The 19,431-nt window shown below is 33.9% G+C and overlaps 2 protein-coding genes and 1 long non-coding RNA gene across 4 annotated transcripts; 2 read left to right on the top strand and 1 right to left on the bottom strand.

The window, feature by feature from the left end:
* Positions 1–868: 868 nt before the first annotated feature.
* On the top strand, positions 869–4,752 carry LOC138309764 (uncharacterized). The gene is made up of 4 exons (XM_069250977.1): positions 869–1,088; positions 2,143–2,388; positions 2,781–3,026; positions 3,616–4,752. The coding sequence occupies exons 1-4, from the start codon at positions 1,032–1,034 to the stop codon at positions 3,877–3,879; spliced, it is 813 nt and encodes a 270-aa protein (XP_069107078.1). The 5' UTR covers positions 869–1,031; the 3' UTR covers positions 3,880–4,752.
* Positions 4,683–13,347, bottom strand: LOC138309763 (uncharacterized). 2 transcript variants are annotated; one of them, XM_069250975.1, is made up of 13 exons: positions 12,893–13,347; positions 12,532–12,708; positions 11,800–11,877; positions 11,332–11,391; positions 10,557–10,643; positions 9,940–10,237; positions 9,362–9,644; positions 8,862–9,098; positions 8,277–8,353; positions 7,879–7,983; positions 6,994–7,208; positions 6,499–6,663; positions 4,683–6,234 (listed from the first exon to the last, which is right to left on the bottom strand). In XM_069250975.1, exons 1-13 carry the CDS (start codon positions 13,087–13,089, stop codon positions 5,985–5,987), a joined length of 2,229 nt encoding a protein of 742 aa, XP_069107076.1. In that variant the 5' UTR covers positions 13,090–13,347; the 3' UTR covers positions 4,683–5,984. The 2 variants fall into 2 exon arrangements, with proteins under 2 accessions (XP_069107076.1, XP_069107077.1); XM_069250976.1 differs by lacking the exons at positions 12,532–12,708; positions 12,893–13,347 and adding an exon at positions 12,464–12,507.
* A 3,295-nt stretch (positions 13,348–16,642) lies between these two features.
* On the top strand, positions 16,643–18,129 carry LOC138309433 (uncharacterized). The gene is made up of 2 exons (XR_011206273.1): positions 16,643–17,120; positions 17,885–18,129. It is a non-coding gene; the product is annotated as an uncharacterized lncRNA (long non-coding RNA).
* Positions 18,130–19,431: the final 1,302 nt, after the last annotated feature.

The raw sequence follows: 19,431 nt of genomic DNA on the forward strand, positions 1-19,431 counted from the left end.
TCTGTCATTACCACGATACAGCTACACTTCACCTCAAAAGATACCTAATTCGAGTTATTCCGAAGACATAACTTTCGATTGAGTTTATTTTGTTTTCTATAACCATGGCTGTGGTGTCATCTTTGTTGTCACCCGTGCTTTAGTTGGGACTATAGTTCCAGTATTGTTCTGTCTGTACATAAAACTACCCATTTCCCTTGTACATTTCGTTTCCATAGCTGTAGATTACGTTCCAACTAACACCTTAATAACAAATAAATCAATTTAATATTTAATATAAATGTAATACACAAACTTCAATAATACACTATTATTACATATATTCTTGGTTGTCATATATTGCATTCACTGGACCATTCGGCATAAATCCAATCCAATATCAACCTCACTACCCTAAAAAAATACTTCCTTAGTGTTGATGAAAAGTGTTTAATCCATGAAATGTGTATTTTAATGATTAATTACGTTTACTATCGTGACACGGCTAGTCGAGATGACCCTACGTGCTACGATGCAGATTTCAAGGTAAGCACTTTATAAAATCGTATGTCTGAAATGATTTGGAAAGTGGTTGTGTCTGATAAAGATTGCAATGAGGATGCTGTTGTTATATTAGTCCAGACACTGTTCATTTGACAGTATTGGTCGGCAATCAAGAAGTGTACGTGTGTGTAATTGCAGTGTGTTGTAATCTGATACTGTGATGTTGGCATTGTACAAAACACAGATGGGAATAATCAGGTAGACGACATGATTAGGCTATGATACTGTGTTCACAATATAAATTACAACTTTATTTATTTTATTTCTTCACTTAGGAATTGAGTAATATTGTATTTGTGAAATACCAAAGTCTAGCACAGTAGACCAAAATAACACATACATAATAAAAAAATTATTATAACACGACAAAAACCACCGCTATGGAGCCTAGAAGTTTCGTGCTGCTGAATATTCCTGCCTCTGTGAGGTATCAACATTATAACCTCATTTGAATGTACGTCATTTGATGGACAACCCTACCGCAGTGCATGCTGGGAGCGATTTGCATACCGAAGAAAACAAACATGGCGTCATCGGAGTCGGAGGTGAGGCACACATTAGGCTACCAATATAAAGATAAAGGGCTGTAGGAAATGCGTTGAAGTTATACTATATTGCTTGCATTACGTGTTTTGTTTCTTTCAATGCATTTTAAAGCCATGGTACATTGTGACATTTGTTTTATGTGGTTCAACTTCTGACCAGTAAGTAGCCTAACTGTAACGTTAGCGACTGACAGAGTATCCCTGCATAGGCCTAACCTGTAGTAAAATTGTTACGATCAAACGTTGTTTTGCAACCATGTCCATTTCGTAATAGCACTTTGTGATTATTTTTACGGAATGGACAAGCGTTTATTTAAAGTAATGCGCTTTTATCTACGATCGATAGCATGATGTTTTCTACATCTCCCGCGATGTAAAACTCTCAACCACGTAGGCTAACATGTACGTGTGTCATGTAGACCGTATAATATTGTCAGCTTACTTGTTGCTTTGTCAGCTGTTTGCATTCTGTTTTAATTTTATAATGAAACACTAATGTCTTTCAATGAACACATTCCATTAGTTCGAAATCAAAAATGTGATTAATAGCAAATGTCACTAGGCATATCTTCTGACCAAGCTATTTACATTGTATGTGGAAAACTAACCAATTATTGAATTACATTTGTACATGTGGTGTATATTTGTAGCTATATGCACTAGTATAATGCAGTTGTAGTAAAGGACAGTGAGGGTATAGTCTATATGCCCCCTATAAACTTTGAAGTATTTCATTGATAAGGAAGGAAATATTAGTAGACCTACTGTGATAACCGGATTTGTGGTATAATGGTTCATTGATATTGAGTATTAATTGAGTAATGTGACAAAATTTTGAATAATGAAAATTATTGTTATAAGCAAGCAACCTATTGTACAGCACACACACCCCTCCTCAATATAAACCAAAAAGGACTTTTAAATTTCTATTTGACAATGATGTTGTATATATGACCTTTAGTATTAGAAAAGATATTTAGATAAAGAAGCTAAAATAACTTTGTAAATTAACAGGTTCTAGGCTGATGCACATGTTGTTCCAATTGTTCTTCAGATAAATATGAGTGTAAGCGAGCAAAGTGGAGATGAGGAGACCGAGTCCAGTAGAGGCTCTAGTCCAGTCAGAGGGCGAGGCCGAGGGAGACCAAGAGGACGAGGTAGAGGAAGAGGTGGCAGAGGAAGAGGTGGTAGAGGAAGAGGTAGAGGACGAGGTAGAGGACGAGGTGGTCAGCATGGAGGCAGAGAAAACAGGGCTGATGTGGCATTGCAGGCAACAGAGAAAAGAAAAGATGATTTAAAGGTGAGTAACTGTTTATATTTCATCATAAAAAGTTTTAAACCATCAGCAGATCTTGGTACAATCCAGTAACAAAACTTTTTTAATAATGGTGTAAATTGTTCAAGTTTATCACAGTTTACTGGCTTGTAATGTTTGTCAAGTAATTAGCCAAGGTGGTAAAGGTAATAAGTGAAGGAGATGTGACCAAGAGTTTCAAAAGTAAAAAAAATCAACTCCAGCCTAAAGTTTGTACCTGGGAAATGGCCCACATCAGTTTAAAACTCAATCCCTAAAATGAAATTAATAATATATACATATACATGTGTATACATACATATAGATATATAAATACACAATGTATAGCACAAATAAGGCTAACTGGTAAATAACAATTTTACTGTATCCCTTTACAGAATGCAATTGCTGCTCTAGAAGATGGGGAGGCAAGGAACTTGTTACAGAAGGTAGCAGAGAGAAGTCCTAGTCTACTAATTGATATTGTGCAACCAAGTGCACCTCAACCAGGGGGATATCATCCTCAACCAGGAGGGACAGCTGCACCCAGTTGGTGCACCTGTACAAGATGCAGAGAAATGCCCACAGAGCCCGAAAAGCTTTGTTGTGGAGGCAGGCCTGAGCACTGCACATCACAATTGGCAGTAAGTATTTGAAGATCATTTGAAATTATATTTCATATAATGTTTACTCTATTTGTTGTATTTCTATGTATCTAAAAATTCTTTGTCCGGAATAGTACATGTGTTGATCAGCATAAGTAGACACAGCATCTATCAGTCGTTTACGACAGGTTTTATGCTAGCAACTATTGCTTTCTTTCATTGTAAATAAGTTGAAAGAAATTATTGGATCTTGTGATCATTATCCATTTCTGTGTGACGTTGGAATCACATCACGTTTATATATTACTGGTTATAACTGTTAGGCATGAATCACTTGGTTTTATTTCATTACCTCTTGTCTTCAGGTACATGTATATACAGGTTTTGCGAGATCCCAAAACATTATGGGTAAAGAACAATTTGACATTGATTAGTCCCACCTTTTTTATGTAAATAAAATCATAATCATCAGTTGAAAGGTGGGACTAATCGATGGTAAATTGTACACTAATTTATTTGTGTCAATTTGGGAGCCCGAAACACCTGGATTTCATCAAAATGTATTTTAAAATTATATAAAGAAAAGAAATGAAGAGAAAATTAAAAGAGTCTTTGGTTTTACTTTCAGGATTTTGAGGTCTTGATTTTGGACGAGGCCGTATTAGCCCTAGCTCGGCTTTACAGAAATGATGTCCTTGCTGTTGATGAACTGAATGATTACAATAAAGCAAATCGTCATGCTGCCTACAGGCAGTTCATCCTTTGGCAGCATGGAAGGCTCGGCGTTGGAATTCGCAGAGTGATTCCAAGCTGTTGTGTATGGAGAATTAGAGACAAATACTCTGACCAGTTTGGACAATATACTGGATACATTCCTTCACGTTTGGAATAAATTCTTGGACAATATCAATGTTGTAGCTAATGTGTTAGACTGAATAATCACAAGGCACTGATATTTTGAACAAAAAAGGGGGCATTTATGGAATCAAAGAACTACACTTTCATCAAATTATTGTTAAATTAAGCCATAAGTAAAATATTTCATATTTGCAATCTGCATTAAGTTCGAGTCATGTAAAGTAAAGGTCTTATATAAAGTGGATTGTGCTTATTGGGTAATTTAGTAATAGAGACCGATGAGAGATTGAGTGATAATGAGTGTAATCGTTTTGATAATAATTTATGAAAGTGTTAAAAGTTATTACAATGACTATCACAATTGGTACACTTTTAAGATTGATGAAAATGAATGGATGTAATAGATACATTAGATGATAATGTTGTTGTTTGATAACAACAACAACTGATGAAAATATGTGAAATGATAGGTTGATGACAGAAATTTATTACCATGGTAGCAAGTAATGATGCTGAATGACTACAAAATAAAAAAAAATATGTTTCGATATTGCATGTATGGTATTGTACCTTATTGTCATATCAAAGGTAACTGTGACAAGACAACAATGAGAGATATTGATGATTGTAGTTTTCATATTGCAACTTTACACTGTATTTGTATTTGCCATAATTAATATAACAAGCACCCAAATAAGAATATTGTCATGATTTATTATAACAATGTTTCAAATATGTGGTTAATCTGAATATTTTTAGGTATCATGTCTTCATATTATGGCAATTACAATAACAACTGTGTGCAGTAATATCAGTAATAAATACCAAACTCAGATGTATACAAATGTGATGCTATTTTATTGCAATATTCGATGGAACCATAATAAAATTCATAATAAAAAAATTATCTTTCTGATTTATTGAAATAATTTTCTTCATTTTAATACATAATACGTTTTGACAATGAGAAAAAAGTTTTATCCCAACTATTGAACAAGATACCCGCTGACTTTACAGTCATTTGACATACTTGACACTTATTGACAAAGAATAAAATAATTCCCGATTTCAAATAAGGTGAATTGGTGTCCATTTTCGAATTTAGACCAATCCCTATCCCATATACATTCTCAAGGCCTATGCCTCTTAGTTATTTACAAAAAGTCGTTTAAAAGATTTTAGCCTATTTAATTTGATCCCTTTCACTTTGAATGAGGGTCAAGTTCATTCACTTACACAAATTTGGTAGCATGTCACAGTCCCATTGTCAGGTCTGTAGGCCTCTTAGTTTTTCACAAGAAGTCATTTATGATTTTAGCCTATTTGACCCATGTGACCTTTAATGACGGTCAAGGTCATTCATCTGATGACCTAAAACACTTGATCAGGACCATGTTTGAATAATTTCAGACAAGTTTCAGCTGAATTACACCTGGAAGAACTGGAAAGGTTTAAATGTGATTTAAAAAAAAGAGTGACAACCTTCTTAAATTTTACATTAATGCAAGAATAAATAACACTTAGTAAATCATGATATTACATTACAGACAAGTTTCAGTTCAATCATGCTGCATAATAGTTACAAGTCTTACTGACTCTTCAGTCATATAAACTAATAAGCTAATAATGAAGGTTCAAACTGTAACTGTCGTCAATGAGACCAACTAATAAGTCTCATCCAACCCTACAGCAAACATGCCATTAATTCATGTTACAATACATTGGCCCCTTGCACCCATATTAAGATGGCCTCTGTCAGGAATATCGTGACCATATTATTTTACTTATTAGCGAAAAAGGCGCAAATATGTTTACATTGTAATGTAAACATTTGGTTAAAAATCAAGATGCCTCTAGGCCTAACATTCACCTTATGAGTTATGAAAGAAAGACATATAAATACCATATTGGCCCATTGCACATCAGACTCTGAAAGTCTGTCAGGACTAAATATGTATGAATATACAGTATGATATACTGTTAGTGCGAAATAAGGCCCCAATTTGACAAAAAATATGATTATATTGTTAAAGCTGTTTCAGGCTATAAGTTCTAAGTTTGACTCATTTCCTATGGAAATTGTTTACAAACACACAACTGACAGAAGTTGTTTGTACTGAAGAATGTGTCAATTGTCAGTTATTGCAATCTTGATTTTTTTTCTTCCACTAGCTGGCTTGTAGGTGGAGGTGTCACAGGGGCAATTGTCCTAGATATCCTCCGAGGATCAGTTGCTGACAGTTCTTGTTTGCCGCTCATCCCTTCTCGGTCATTAAGGCGGGCAACAGCAACACGGTTTAGGAGTTGTTTTATGTGGTCATAATTCTTTGCCTCTTTGTCAGTCACAACTGTCCAACGGCCACTCTTTTTATTGAACATTCTCCTGTACCTAAGTAAGAAATTGGATGTATAAATAAAATTGAAAGACATACATATCCAATTGGCATTCCTTTGTTGACATAAATCCTGGTGATATATGTCAGTAAGAAATTATGATGCAACCCCCCCCCCCCCCATTATGTTGACATTAAGCCTGGTTATATATTTCAGTATGACATTATGCACATTTTCATGTTGACATAAAGCCTGGTGATAAAAATGGATGTTTTGAAAAAGTTGCTGAATACTAAATGTGAATACAAAATATCAGTACCTCGTCTTCCCGTCTTTGTTCACCTTCACTGCCCTTCCAACATTGGCATTATAATCCAGCGCTGCAAGCTGATTCCTTGCTGCATAAACTGGCGGGGAGTATGCAAACCGTTTAGCTGCGTACATAAGTATGTGCTGCTGAAAATTTTCAAGCTCTGCAGTACTCCTGAAAATACAGAGAGATAACAAAATCTGTGTAATCTTGAAAATGTAATCATTACAATAGCAAAGAACAGCATAGAGTATAGGAGTTTCATCATACAATTGGCCATGTTCAAAATATTTCAGATGTTACATGTCAAGTGCTTTTTGAACTTATTTCACATACCGTGTATACATTACATTTTTGAAAATTTCAAGAAGGCTACATAAAATAAATTTAATAACAATACACCAGCCTGGTAAGATTATGAACATTATCCTGATCAAAGACATGTCAAGAGGGCATCATGCAAAATAATACACAACAGAAAATATGTCTTGAGAGGATAATTACCTGAAGTTGGTGAAGTAGGGAATCCTGTTGATAAAACGTTTGTCAAAGATAATCTTTCGAAGGGCTCGATGCGCAGGTCCATCTTTGACAAGCCATTCTTTATCTGTGGCATCTTCCAGTGTGTTATGTTGACAAGCATACGTACCGGATGAACTGTATGGTAGCAACCATTCATGCTCATCCACAACATGGTGGATGAGTGGGTACCAGAGTCCCTGTTTTTAAGAAAAAGACAATATAAAGAGTATAGTTTGTATAATTTGTCTAATTTATGACATATTTGTTTTAGAACTACCCATTGGTTTATTTATTGTCGTTACAAGCAGACTAAGGTTATTCATTTGAACATGATTGGTAGCATTACATTCAAGCACTTGAAAACACATGAGGTGTCTTGGCCTTACGAGTTTTGACCGACATTCTTGTAGTTGAACTAGGAAATCATACACTCTCTAGATGATTGGCTCATGAAGCTATGATGCATCGTTTCATGCAAAACTTGCTATAAATACTACATTTCCGATTTGACAAAATCAGCTTCAGAAACTGACATCTATAATCTTGACTGATGTTGATGTGCAAACCAAACAAAAAGTCTGTTCAAAGGCACTTCTTGATGAAACAACTAAAACTACATATTGTTTATGTCTTTCATATAAATATGATTATGTAATACAATGTAAATAATTATTCAATAAACTGATAGAATTTACGTCAGCAAACATCTATATCACATTTGCAGCTGTACACCTAAACTTATGTTGAGAAAAATGTAAAAAAAAAAAAAAAAAAAAAGGATGATTTGAAACTGTTATCTTATTTCACAATATACACATTCATATCATGAAATGAAATACCGGTATAAAATATTGTTGCTATACTCACAATAAATTCATCTTTTGTTGATGCGTTCTGGCAGACATACCAGAAGTGGTTAACCACATGTCTACTCCATTTCTGTAGTGGCCTGCACTGTTTGTCTTGACCAGCCTACAAAAAGAGTAATAACAAATGTACAATAACAAATGCCATAGTAACAACCTCTGTATAAACCAAAAGGAAAAACTACTTACTTGATGCCCTAAATTGTAAAAACATCACTTTTTATAAAATGTTTTACTTTGTACACATTTCATTTTTTGACAATCTGGCAGTGGACAAAACCAGGTTGATTTTGCCAAAAAAAAAAAAAATAAATAAACAAAAAAGGGAAAAGAAAAAATGAAGGTTTCAATAAATTATCTTTTTAGGTGTGGTGGAGTGGTGGGGGAAGATATTCTTACCGCTATTATTTTCTTGCCCAGGTTCTTTGCAGCATGCCAGATGTCATGGGAATGTTTGATTTCCTTGTGGTCTTTCTCTATAAAACATCATTATATATAATTAGTTTTCTCTCAGACTTATCTCATCCGCCTAAATATGAAAAATGGTTTAGACAAAATATCTGAAAGCTGAGATATAAAAGTATAATTCTGATCAAAACTAGAACTGTAAGTCGTTAGTTGACTAATACCCCCACTTCCTCTTATTACAGGTGTCTGACTTGTTTTTGAAAAAATATAATGGTCACAGGAAATTTACAAATTTTGAAACCTGTGTATAATGACCTGGTTACCATGGCAACTAAAATTTTGAATATAGAAAACCTGCATGCCCACCCCAGAAAATCCATAACAATATTGCCAAATCTCATTGAAATCAAACCAGTAGTTTTATAATAGAAGGAGTTATTCTAAAATATTTTGAAACCTGTGTATAGTGACCTGGTTAATATTGTCATAAACTTTGTATTGTAAGAACTACACACAAAACCATCAAAATTCATTCATATCATAATTATATTGGATACTTTCATTCACAAAACTTACTCATCAGGGCTCCAATTTGGAGATGTGCATCAGTCACAACTTCACAGACATTCATTTTCTTCTCTTTTAAAGTGTTCAGGGTCCTCTTAAAACCAGCTAGTTCTAAATTTGTGCTTTTCTTTTCAGTTTCTCTTTTATCCAATGTGACGATGGACAGAATTTTTTTTGTGTCATTTTCCATTACTGTGTATGAACAGTACTGTGCACAGTGTCCGGGGCTGTCCATTCGTCCATCACCTGCAACACAAAAAATCACTCATGACTTTGTAAGGAAGGCTCTGTGTTCTGTCATCTGGCTTAGATTAATCTATAAAAATGGTAGTGTCAGTTTCCTGAGTGCTTAGTAAAAATAGAGTAGGAATCTGATGACTTGTTTGTCCCTTGTCTGTAAAATGCTCCACGTTAGGTTTGCTGTTCAGTGTATTTAGCAGCATGCTTGACTGAACTACAATATTAACTATTCTTTCATACAAAAAGAAATATAATAATAGATTGCTTACCCAATATTACCAGTTCTTTGTCCTTGAATCCTTCTAGCACTTCTTTCTGTTTGTCTGTCCAAAACTGATCAATTTGTGGTACCAAGTATCTAGACTGCATCCTTTCAAAAGATGAAGCACTTAGGAAGTGTAAGTTGCAAAACTTTGCGAATAGAGATATCTTGCTGAAGTTGTTGCCTGATGCTAATATAGCCGTTGCACATAGCAGATCACCTCCATTTAGCCCTCTGTTCAAGACAGGTTGGGAGCACCATCGAAATATGGTGTGACCAGATGAGCATGCCTGAAGAAAAATCAAAGAAATCTATCAGCACATGATTCAAAATCAGATAATCAATTTTAAATGTGAAAAAAAACCTCACAAGTGTTAATGCAAAATAATTCCACCAGTACATACATTATCTCCATGTTCATGCAATAGGTTGGATTTGATTGGCTGGCATACAATTAACAAGGTTACATGTCAATTAGGTAGTATGTAAGAGGTCGCTATAATAATTCTGTTGGACAAAAAAGAATGTAAGTAAAGGGGATGTATGTGAAAGTTTTCAGATTTGTTTTATTATGAAATAACATACCCATGTGAGGTATAATGCCGATCCAGTGAACTTGTTTCGGATGGTGACTTCCTCCTTACATCCCTTTACCTGGCAAGACAGACTGATTTTAGTTTTGGCCAAAACAAGCAAAGGCTCCAAGAAAGCTATACAACTTTGGTCCTGTGTTAACTTTTGGTGATCATTTTCATGAAGAATTCTTTCAATCCCTGTCCCAACAATGTCTTCCGGACCCTCACCTGGTTCGTTATCCATCTCTTCCTCAAAAGTGTCAAATTCTAAGTCTCCAAAGTTGACAGTCTCCAATGTGTCTGTAGGCCTATAAACAGAAAAGGCATTAACATCAATATGTCATTTATTATTCTGTCATTTTTGTCTAATTTCACCCCAAGTCCAATATCAAAATTATCAAATAACAAAAATTTCTTGACCCATATTGGAGCTGAAGATGGCAACTAAGTGATTGTAAAAGAAAGTTATTAATTTGAAGGACAGACAATACACTTAACAAGTTTTAAACCCATAACCCCTTATGTGTAACTGATATAATTGGGAACTAAAAACCATACTTATAATTTTAAGTACAGTAAGTCATTCAGGTAACAAGTTCTATTCAATGACATGAAGAACATACTTACCCTATTGTAACATTGAAACTTGGTTCATAATCATCATCTTCATCAATGTCTTCATCCCAATTTTCTTCGCTAACTTCTACTGTAAGGCTGAAATGAATATATTATATATGCTCTGATGTTTAACTATTTTCATTTGCTAATATATGGTCATATGACATTCAATATATTGCATATTGACTCTGTGTTTCCATTTTTTAGAAGCACGGCGTCAATATTCTTTTGTGGTGCAGTTCTTTGACCAACGCTTTTCTTATCATAAATATGCACATAACAGATTGTTTTTGGCATAAACAACATATCTTCCATAAAAAATAAGGACATTTAATTTTGATTATGTCCATATGGTGTTACATCACCATTGTAGAATTTTTAATAATGCCCTCAGTCATTATTTATACCACTTGGTCGATATAACACCATATCAACCTCAACAAAGGTCAATTTATAATTGATATACATGTAATTAAAACAAGTATTTGCACTTACCTAGCATTGACTTAATAAATATAAACTATCCCCAAATCCTTTCGCTACAAAGTGTTTGGTGTAAATCAGTGAAAAAAATAAGTCACTGGAGTCCAAACATTGATTACCTAAAGATGGCAATAATCTTTACCTTCACCTAATTATTATAAAGATATAATGCATTCAAGCTGTATTTTGATTCTTACAAAATAAGTGTGGTTTGGAGGAAAGTAATGACGATGGAAAATACCTTATATCTGATACCAGGTATACATTGTAAACGCAAATAACATCATGAATAAATTCTTACTCGAATGGGTCAAGGAAGCTTTCTGATTTTTTCTGTCTCAATACGCGCCCTTGTCGATACCTACAATAAGGAAAACAAAAACATAAGCACACTGCATAGACATTCAAATGTACATGTACATATAATATATATAAGTGCATTTGACACAAGAATTATACTCATTTCAATGTATTTTTATGTAAAATATCAGATTTATACAATCCTATAAACAATTGAATATCCATGTGTACAATATGATAACTACATACACTTTATGAAATCAAATATAAAAGAAATAACTAAAAACATGAGAACTTTTATAATAAACACTTCACATGAAGTTTTGTATTTTATGTTACTGTGTAAAGCTTTTCTGAAGCAATGATTACTTTTTATAACAAGTTACAACTATTAATGTGAAATATACTTTGAAAAAACTTGTGTTATAAATCTTTCAAAACTGAAAACAGAATCATAGATATGAAGTACCTTGTAGGTTCTACATCACTTGTTGATGAAGTTAGTTCTTGATCTTTCAATTCTTCAATTCCTGACATTCCAGATTCACTTTTAAGACAAAAAGAAGAAAAAATGATTAAAAAATAAAAACACCACAGGTAACTTGTTGCAATAGCATGAGTACTAGTACTGCATCCAAAATCAGATTGCTAGTAGAGAGTAGATCATTTTTTATACATCATAATAACGCATATACCATGTTGACCCAGTTTAAACAGTTTTACATGTACACTAAAAGCAAAATCATGTTTGGTGGTTTCATATAATGGCCATGATAATTGTATCTTAGTCAGTCTGTACAGTATATATCATGGGTAACATAATCTTACCCAATACCGACACAATTCCATTGTAATGTAATACGTAACAACATATAGTCATCGATCAAAATATATTCATATATATAAGATATATCCAGTAGATGTAAGTAGATGTAAACACAATTACTACCTCTGCCAGGGATCAAACTCAGGACCTCTGGGTTATTAGTCTGACACTCAAATGATCAAACAAAAGAAAGTTCTCTCTAGCCGAGCAGTATATTGTGGCTAAAAGTCACCACGGTTACATAAATATCTTCATGGTTTGTTCATAATTAGAATTTGTAAACAACCTTGTTTGGTAGGCCTCTTACCTCTGTAAGAATTTGCTTGTCTTTTATTTTTTCCAATTCAGGTATAAGAACAATTCAATATGATATACCTTTCTTGTGTAGATATTTCTGAGAGTTCTGCGTGCAGAACGTCTGTTGGTTGAGGTCGCTTTGACCAGGTCATCGGCGTGCTTGTGCTGGCCATGGCGATCGGTGGGCCTTCTGGCAGCTGTACTTCAGGTATTCCCTCACTGGCCTCAGCAATTACTGCTTGTTGTTTGTCATAGCTACAAAGTCAACAACCCCCATTTATAAATCAATCGTGCGATAGATGTCACAGGCCTCAACGCCAAAATACAGCAAATGATCCTTGCCGCTAACAGATTTAGGGCGAAACGACATTAAGAAAGAACAACTGTAAAGAATATAGAGATCTAACATGTTAGACTATTTGACTTGACCAAGACCTACCTCTCCAATAAAAATTGTGCCATTTCCGCATGTGTCGCAATGCCGTTGTCGTTCCTAACTGTGTTCCACTTGTCTATTGTATCTCCTATTGTGATTCTTCCTTTCCGCCTTTCCTTTTCGTAGTCTACTTTCCGCTTTCTCCTTTCTGGCGAGGAAAATATCAGTGGCCTACCACGTTTCTTCCCGCGGTCCGCCATATTGTCTGGGTTTGTTTTCAAATCTGGCGCATGCGCATACAGTACTTCCCCTCAATATGGGGCGGAGCGACAAGGAATTTTTTCGGGATGCAAAAAATTATTTTTATTTTTTTAATTAAAAAAAGAAATTACAAGCCCAAACTTTTCAAGCGTGGTAAAAGTGGTAAGTGTGTAACTTTTTGTGTTTAACAAAAATATCATTTCGTTTATTCTTGTTTTAATAGGGCAAAAAATACTATTTGTCGGCGGTGGAGCATCTTTAAGTGGAGCATCTTTAAATAATTAATGACTGCAGAAAAAGTAAAAAGTGGAAAATCCAGAAAATATTTTCATATGATAAGCCTGGTAATTGTTTTTATACATAATATTTTATTAAAATCCCCCAAAAAATAAAACCATAAACATGAAACATATATATATATATATATATATATGGTGTAAAATGATCTTGCAATATCTATGGCACAGTATACTGCAATATCTTGTGAGTATGTGCACATGCATGACCAAAGAAATTCAATCAGGTAATTGAAACCCATAGTTTTAGTATTGTTCATGTGTTTATTGATAAATCCTATTTTCTTTTGTCAGATTCCAAAAAAGACCTGGAATTACAGAGGGATAAGCGACAGAGGATTCAACTGCAACAAGGTACTAGCTGTTCAAATGAAAATGAAGAACAATAACTTTTCTGATGATGAATCTGAGGAAGAAAATACTGCTTTGTCAACAAGTAAGTTTTTTGTGCCATGACATAATAAATTAAATTATTATATGAGTATAAGCATAACATATTCTCAGTCATTTCATGTCCATTATAATCCTGTGTATATCCACTTACTTTGAAGTCAGGGACTACAGCTTTTAATTAAAGAGTACATGTTTATTGTTTAAGTTTATATCATGAGAATACCTCAAACAAGGTTGTGTTTGATGGTGCTAATTAAGGTAAAGGTTATATATATGTATGTATTGAAACAAAATGCAAGTTTACAATTATTTTTTGTTGGTTTTTCATCAGCAGTGGGTGTTCAAATGATGCATTATGCTTGCACCATAAAAGGAAGATGTACATTTTTACATACATTGTATATATATCTGTTCAACTTTTTTCATTATATATTTAAAATTTATCAATTGAAATTTGCAGAAATGGTCAGAAAGCCACAAAAGCAGCAGAAAAATAGTTCAAGGAGTAAAAACGTCACTGTGCCTGTGGAGATATCCAATAAAGAAGCACAAGAAGAGAAGTTGATCAGCAAAAAAAAGAAGGAAATAGACCAAAAAAAGTTTTGGGAAGCAAATAAAGCCTTGCAACAAATCATTGAAAAAAGACGACAGGAGGGCAACGTGCAATCTGTGCATGATCCTGAGAAAGCAACATGTGAGCCAGATCTATAATCACCTGTGCCTGATGTGAACACTTCGCCTGTTGAACAGCCCATTCCTGTTCATGAACCTTACCAGGAGATAAATACCCATAACAGACAACCACAACAACAGCCCAGGTTTAACACTTCCTATACTAATGATCATTTCAATCAGGAGATGTTAACATCAACTAGTACCCATCAAATGCAACCAGCTACAGGGTATGGTTATAATTACTTATATCAACAGGATCCAATAGAAGCACCTTCAGTTTGGCTCAAAGACCTGCACAGTTTCTGGATTCATCCCCATACAGTACTTATCGATCATTACCCGACTACAACTATTCAACTCTATTGTCACACTCTGAACAATTGGCTGCCCTAGAAAAGGAAAATGCAGCTTTGAGAGCTGAAAATCAACAGCTGCGGCAAAAGTTAGATTCCATTGGTCAAAATGACTCTGGTAAGCATTTCTGTTTGTAGGACTATTATACTGATTTTCAAGTAAATTAAGAATATACACTGTACCAGAATAACTTTGATGCCTGGCTCAGATTTCTCGAAACAAAAGTGCAGACTTAAGTCAAAACTTAAACTTTTCTCCTTATGTAACTTATAGGAAAACTTTACCAAGTTTGTTTCGAGAAATCGGAGCCTGGTTATTCAATTTAATCAACCAGTCAATTATATTATGTACAAAAGCATAATTAGCTCTATAGGGGTGTAGCTATATTATATATTATATGCATCCTTAACTTTTGAAAATACATACACATGTAACAAAAAATGTCTGGTTTTAGTTGGCAATGTGTGCACAACTTTATATATTCAATGCATATTCACATGCTTTTTTGTATTTTATGTACGTCTGTATTCACTTTTGTAAATTAAATGTAATATAAAGCGATTTAGAGTAATTTTGTGAATTATATAGGGTGCAATATAAATATTGTATTTACTTTTATAATATAACATTGTGCTGTGATATGTGTAAAACATATAAAGAACTCTAGGAATGCATATACATATCAATATAATTATCTAAACAGTAAAATGACTTTACTTTGATTTTTTTACAGGCATTCAGGTTACGACAGGAAAGCTGAAATTCTTGAGGGATTTATATACAGACTTAGAAGATAAAACAGTATGTATTTTATGCAAAATTGCTTCTTTTAGGATGTAATGATTTTTATTTTTTTTTCCTTTACATATAATATGCAGAATTAGATATGTTGGGGTATGTGAAAGTTTGGCACAATATGTCTATCGTCTATCAAATTTACTTGCTTTCTCCCACTCGAAATAACCAGCTAACAGATGTCTTATTAAAGGTGATAGTCTTCAGTTGCCTATATTCTTGTAGCCTACCATTGATTTGATCGGATCTGGATAGTGACTGTCATATTGGAATTTGACAGTTGAAATTTCATTTTCATTTTTTAGTTAATATTTCTCATTGTTCTTCTATAGATTGTTCTTAAAGAAACTTCATATAAGTGTATGCAGGATCCACTTGTTATCAAATTAAATCAAACATATCCTGTCCTGTGGTACTCTTCGTATAGTTTAATATTTTCTTCTTTTTTCCAGCCGGTTTAAGAACATGAACAGAACTAGTTCTAAAGATGATGCAGCTTCTTACCATTATTCAACTCCAGAGGTACATATATATGCTCATCTCTATTCTGATCACTGTTACCATGTGTGGTTATTTTGTACACCTTGAGGGAGAAAGAAAATCAAAACCATTTCAGAAATATAATTAATTACTGTTATTTAGGTTTACTGCCTATTGCTTGCTTTTACTAATGACATGGCATGGCAAGATATATACCAGGTATCTTGGATTGTGTTTTATGGTATGTATCTATATTCATGAGTATAAAGTAATTAGCTTAAAATACTTTTATTCCTAGGAATCTATGTCCAGCCTGCCATTGTTGGTTAAGCCAAAGCCATCAAGATCACTCTTCAAAAACACAGTAACCTCAGCACTTGGAGCACTACCAAGTTCTGTAACCATTACCGAGCAACCAAGTTCTCCTCTGGCTGTTAGAGTACCAGAAGTACCAACCAATACAGGTGACAGAAATGAATCTGAAAATGGCTACGAGAGAAGCTCGAGTACGTGTTTAGCACCATGGGAGGAAGCAGTGACTGTAAGTGCGATAATCTATCCTTTAAAGCGAATAGTCGGGCAAGTGACTGTAAAATCGGTAAAAATGGTATTAATATATCCGGTATAATTTCTTATGAATTAGAAAAATAAAACTTTCCGTCAAAATCGCTGTACATGCGAAGAAAATAATAATATCTATGGGAATCCTAAAAGTCCTCCCGGACGGCTAAGAGTGCAGTTCAATCTTAACGCATGCGCAACACCCACCACTCTCCGTATAAACAAAACATGGCTACCGTAGTTTTGAACCAAAATGTTTCCGCCAAAACAACCAACTGACTCACCTAAAATGCGAAAGGAAAGGCAATGGAGCAGCGACAATCCCAACAACTGACTCGGTAAACATTACGACGCATGGAGAGTGTTAATACAACTTGTTATAGTGAAGAGAACAGTTCAAACGAGCACGCGGCTCCGGACCGCTACTGTACGTACCTAGGCCTACTACGTACCCGATACTCCCTGCTCAGCTGATTGTGAGTGAGTCTTCGTATTTTGATCATTATGTAAATAGTCCCTAGCAGTATTTTTTTCATAAATGAGTGGTCACATATGGTCACATGTTTCATACCTGTTCCCCAATCGCGTAAAACGTAACCCTGGGGTAAATAGCGGTTCTTTAGTGGGGCCTCTTTAGGGGTAATGAATGCCCTGTATGCTACCGGTCAATTCATACAGTTCTGATGTTTATATTTATAGATTTTTAATTTGTAAATTTTTGTTCTGTACATGTTCTGGTAGTGTTATACACATACATTGTATATAGGATTTACATTGTAGGTTAATTGGTAAAATTGTATTGTATATGTTCTGATATACACATATACATATGTACATGTAGGTTTTAGCTTGTTCTTTAGATATATTTGGAGGACACATACAATATTATTTCTGGTCATAATAATAAATAGTGTTTGTATATTTATTACAACTGTACCTGGTTCATGTGTATATGACAAACTTTACAGAGTTGAAATGTACTGCAGCCATGTATCATTTATAATTATTCTGAATTTTTGTTGGAACTATAGATAATGAATTTTGTATCTTTTTTGAAACAATATTTGATTCTATCAAATGCATCAGTGACACATTCACAACTTATAAAATGTTTTCTCTAAAATAAAAAAAAAACCTGTAGAATGAACCTACATTTATTCATTTATATATATTTGAAATTGATCATTTCAATTTTTGTCATATTCAACAGATATAAAAAATTGCTGGTTCTTTTTTTCAGGCACCATGCATGCATAGTGACATGAATACAGAAAGTTCATCCCTTGGACCTGTATACAAGTGTATGTATACATATACATACAATTAGCATCATATGAAGACTGAAGAATGTTGATTTGAGTGCTCTTGAAAGTAAACTTTTCCAATATGGACCTAGAAGATCATGAACAGAACATTTAAACAGTATTAATTTATTAAATGTTCCTTTCAATTGTAATCATTAAATAAAATTATGATGCAATACTTTTTCATTGTTTAACTTTGTAGAAATATTTGTTTATATTAGTCCTCTAGATCCAGTGATTATAATTCTTGCATCCATATGCCTGCCCATTTGTTTGTCAGGGCTTGTGAGATGAGATAGCTTTTCAATTACTTTTAAAATATAAGGATTTTTTTTTTACATATAGCAATATAGATAACATTGTCTTAGGATATCTAAATTCCACTTTACAAGAGAGTAGACTCAACATATAAATAAAACCATAAAACTAGCAAGTTATCTGAAATGTTAAAAATCTTTTTGTCTGAACCAAATTTCACATTTATTGTCTATGTGTAACTTGTACATAGACCATTTATGTATTAATACTGTAGTAACAGTGATTACAAACACATAGACTAAAATGTAGTATGTAGTACTATGTACATCTGTCTTTGATTTGAGTTCTAAACAAAAAAGTGGTACCTATTGGGAAGTTGTGACTTGGGCGGAGGGTGAAATACAGAAGAAATAGCTTCACATGGAAAAAAGAAAGATATACAGTACCATATGGATTCAAAGTTGCTCCAAAAAAATGAGACTAAATAACCAAAAAAAAAAGCCATGTAAACCCCAAATATGCAATGACCAGATCAATGATAAAGCACCCTTCCACTTCCAGTTATCTGTAGCTATTTCTTCTATATTTCAACCCCCCACTCAAGTTACAACTTCCCAACCTCATGATTCTTCTGTCTTTTAAAACCCCCCAACACAAAATACCTGATTGATTGTCATGTTATTTCAGGTTCCTATTCAGGTATTATTCCTAAAAACCAAAAGGGTATACACACTGTACTCTCAAAGGAGGGGAACCACTTCATTCAAAAATGGAATTTACAATTTCATCTTAATTTTGAAATTTTCAATTTAATTATTAATTACTGGACTATTAAAACAGTATAGAACCCCTCGGCTACAGACAAAGTACTGTGGTACACATTTCTCTTAATTAATTACTTTTCTTCAACTCAATCATCTTTTTCTCCAGAGCACAAAAAAGAACAGGAAACAACAGAAAAGGAAAGTAACATACATGTAGGCCTATATGTTTTCTGGAAATATATATGATGTGTTAATTTTCACAGCATAGGCCTACATGAATGTGAAGAATTAAATACTATCAATGTTTGAGAGAATTTCCTAGTTGTAATTCTATAGCAGCTACATGGAATGTACGTTTACATATATACATTGTACGATACATATACATCATAAAAGTTTCTTTCCTTCCAGCTGGACATTCATGTCATCTCTCTCCAGAACTCAAATATTGTTTACAAAAA

Source organism: Argopecten irradians, chromosome 15, assembly GCF_041381155.1.
Source record: "Argopecten irradians isolate NY chromosome 15, Ai_NY, whole genome shotgun sequence".
NCBI classification, from domain to species: domain Eukaryota; kingdom Metazoa; phylum Mollusca; class Bivalvia; order Pectinida; family Pectinidae; genus Argopecten; species Argopecten irradians.

Coding starts and splice junctions, on each gene's coding strand:
- LOC138309764 (XM_069250977.1), top strand. CDS start 1,032: ATGCTGGGAGCGATTTGCATACCGAAGAAAACAAACATGGCGTCATCG. Junction 1,089..2,142: donor TGGCGTCATCGGAGTCGGAG/GTGAGGCACACA, acceptor ATTGTTCTTCAG/ATAAATATGAGTGTAAGCGA. Junction 3,027..3,615: donor ACTGCACATCACAATTGGCA/GTAAGTATTTGA, acceptor TTTTACTTTCAG/GATTTTGAGGTCTTGATTTT.
- LOC138309763 (XM_069250975.1), bottom strand. CDS start 13,089: ATGGCGGACCGCGGGAAGAAACGTGGTAGGCCACTGATATTTTCCTCG. Junction 11,392..11,799: donor AGTGATGTAGAACCTACAAG/GTACTTCATATC, acceptor TCCTTATTGTAG/GTATCGACAAGGGCGCGTAT. Junction 6,664..6,993: donor CCCTACTTCACCAACTTCAG/GTAATTATCCTC, acceptor CTGTATTTTCAG/GAGTACTGCAGAGCTTGAAA.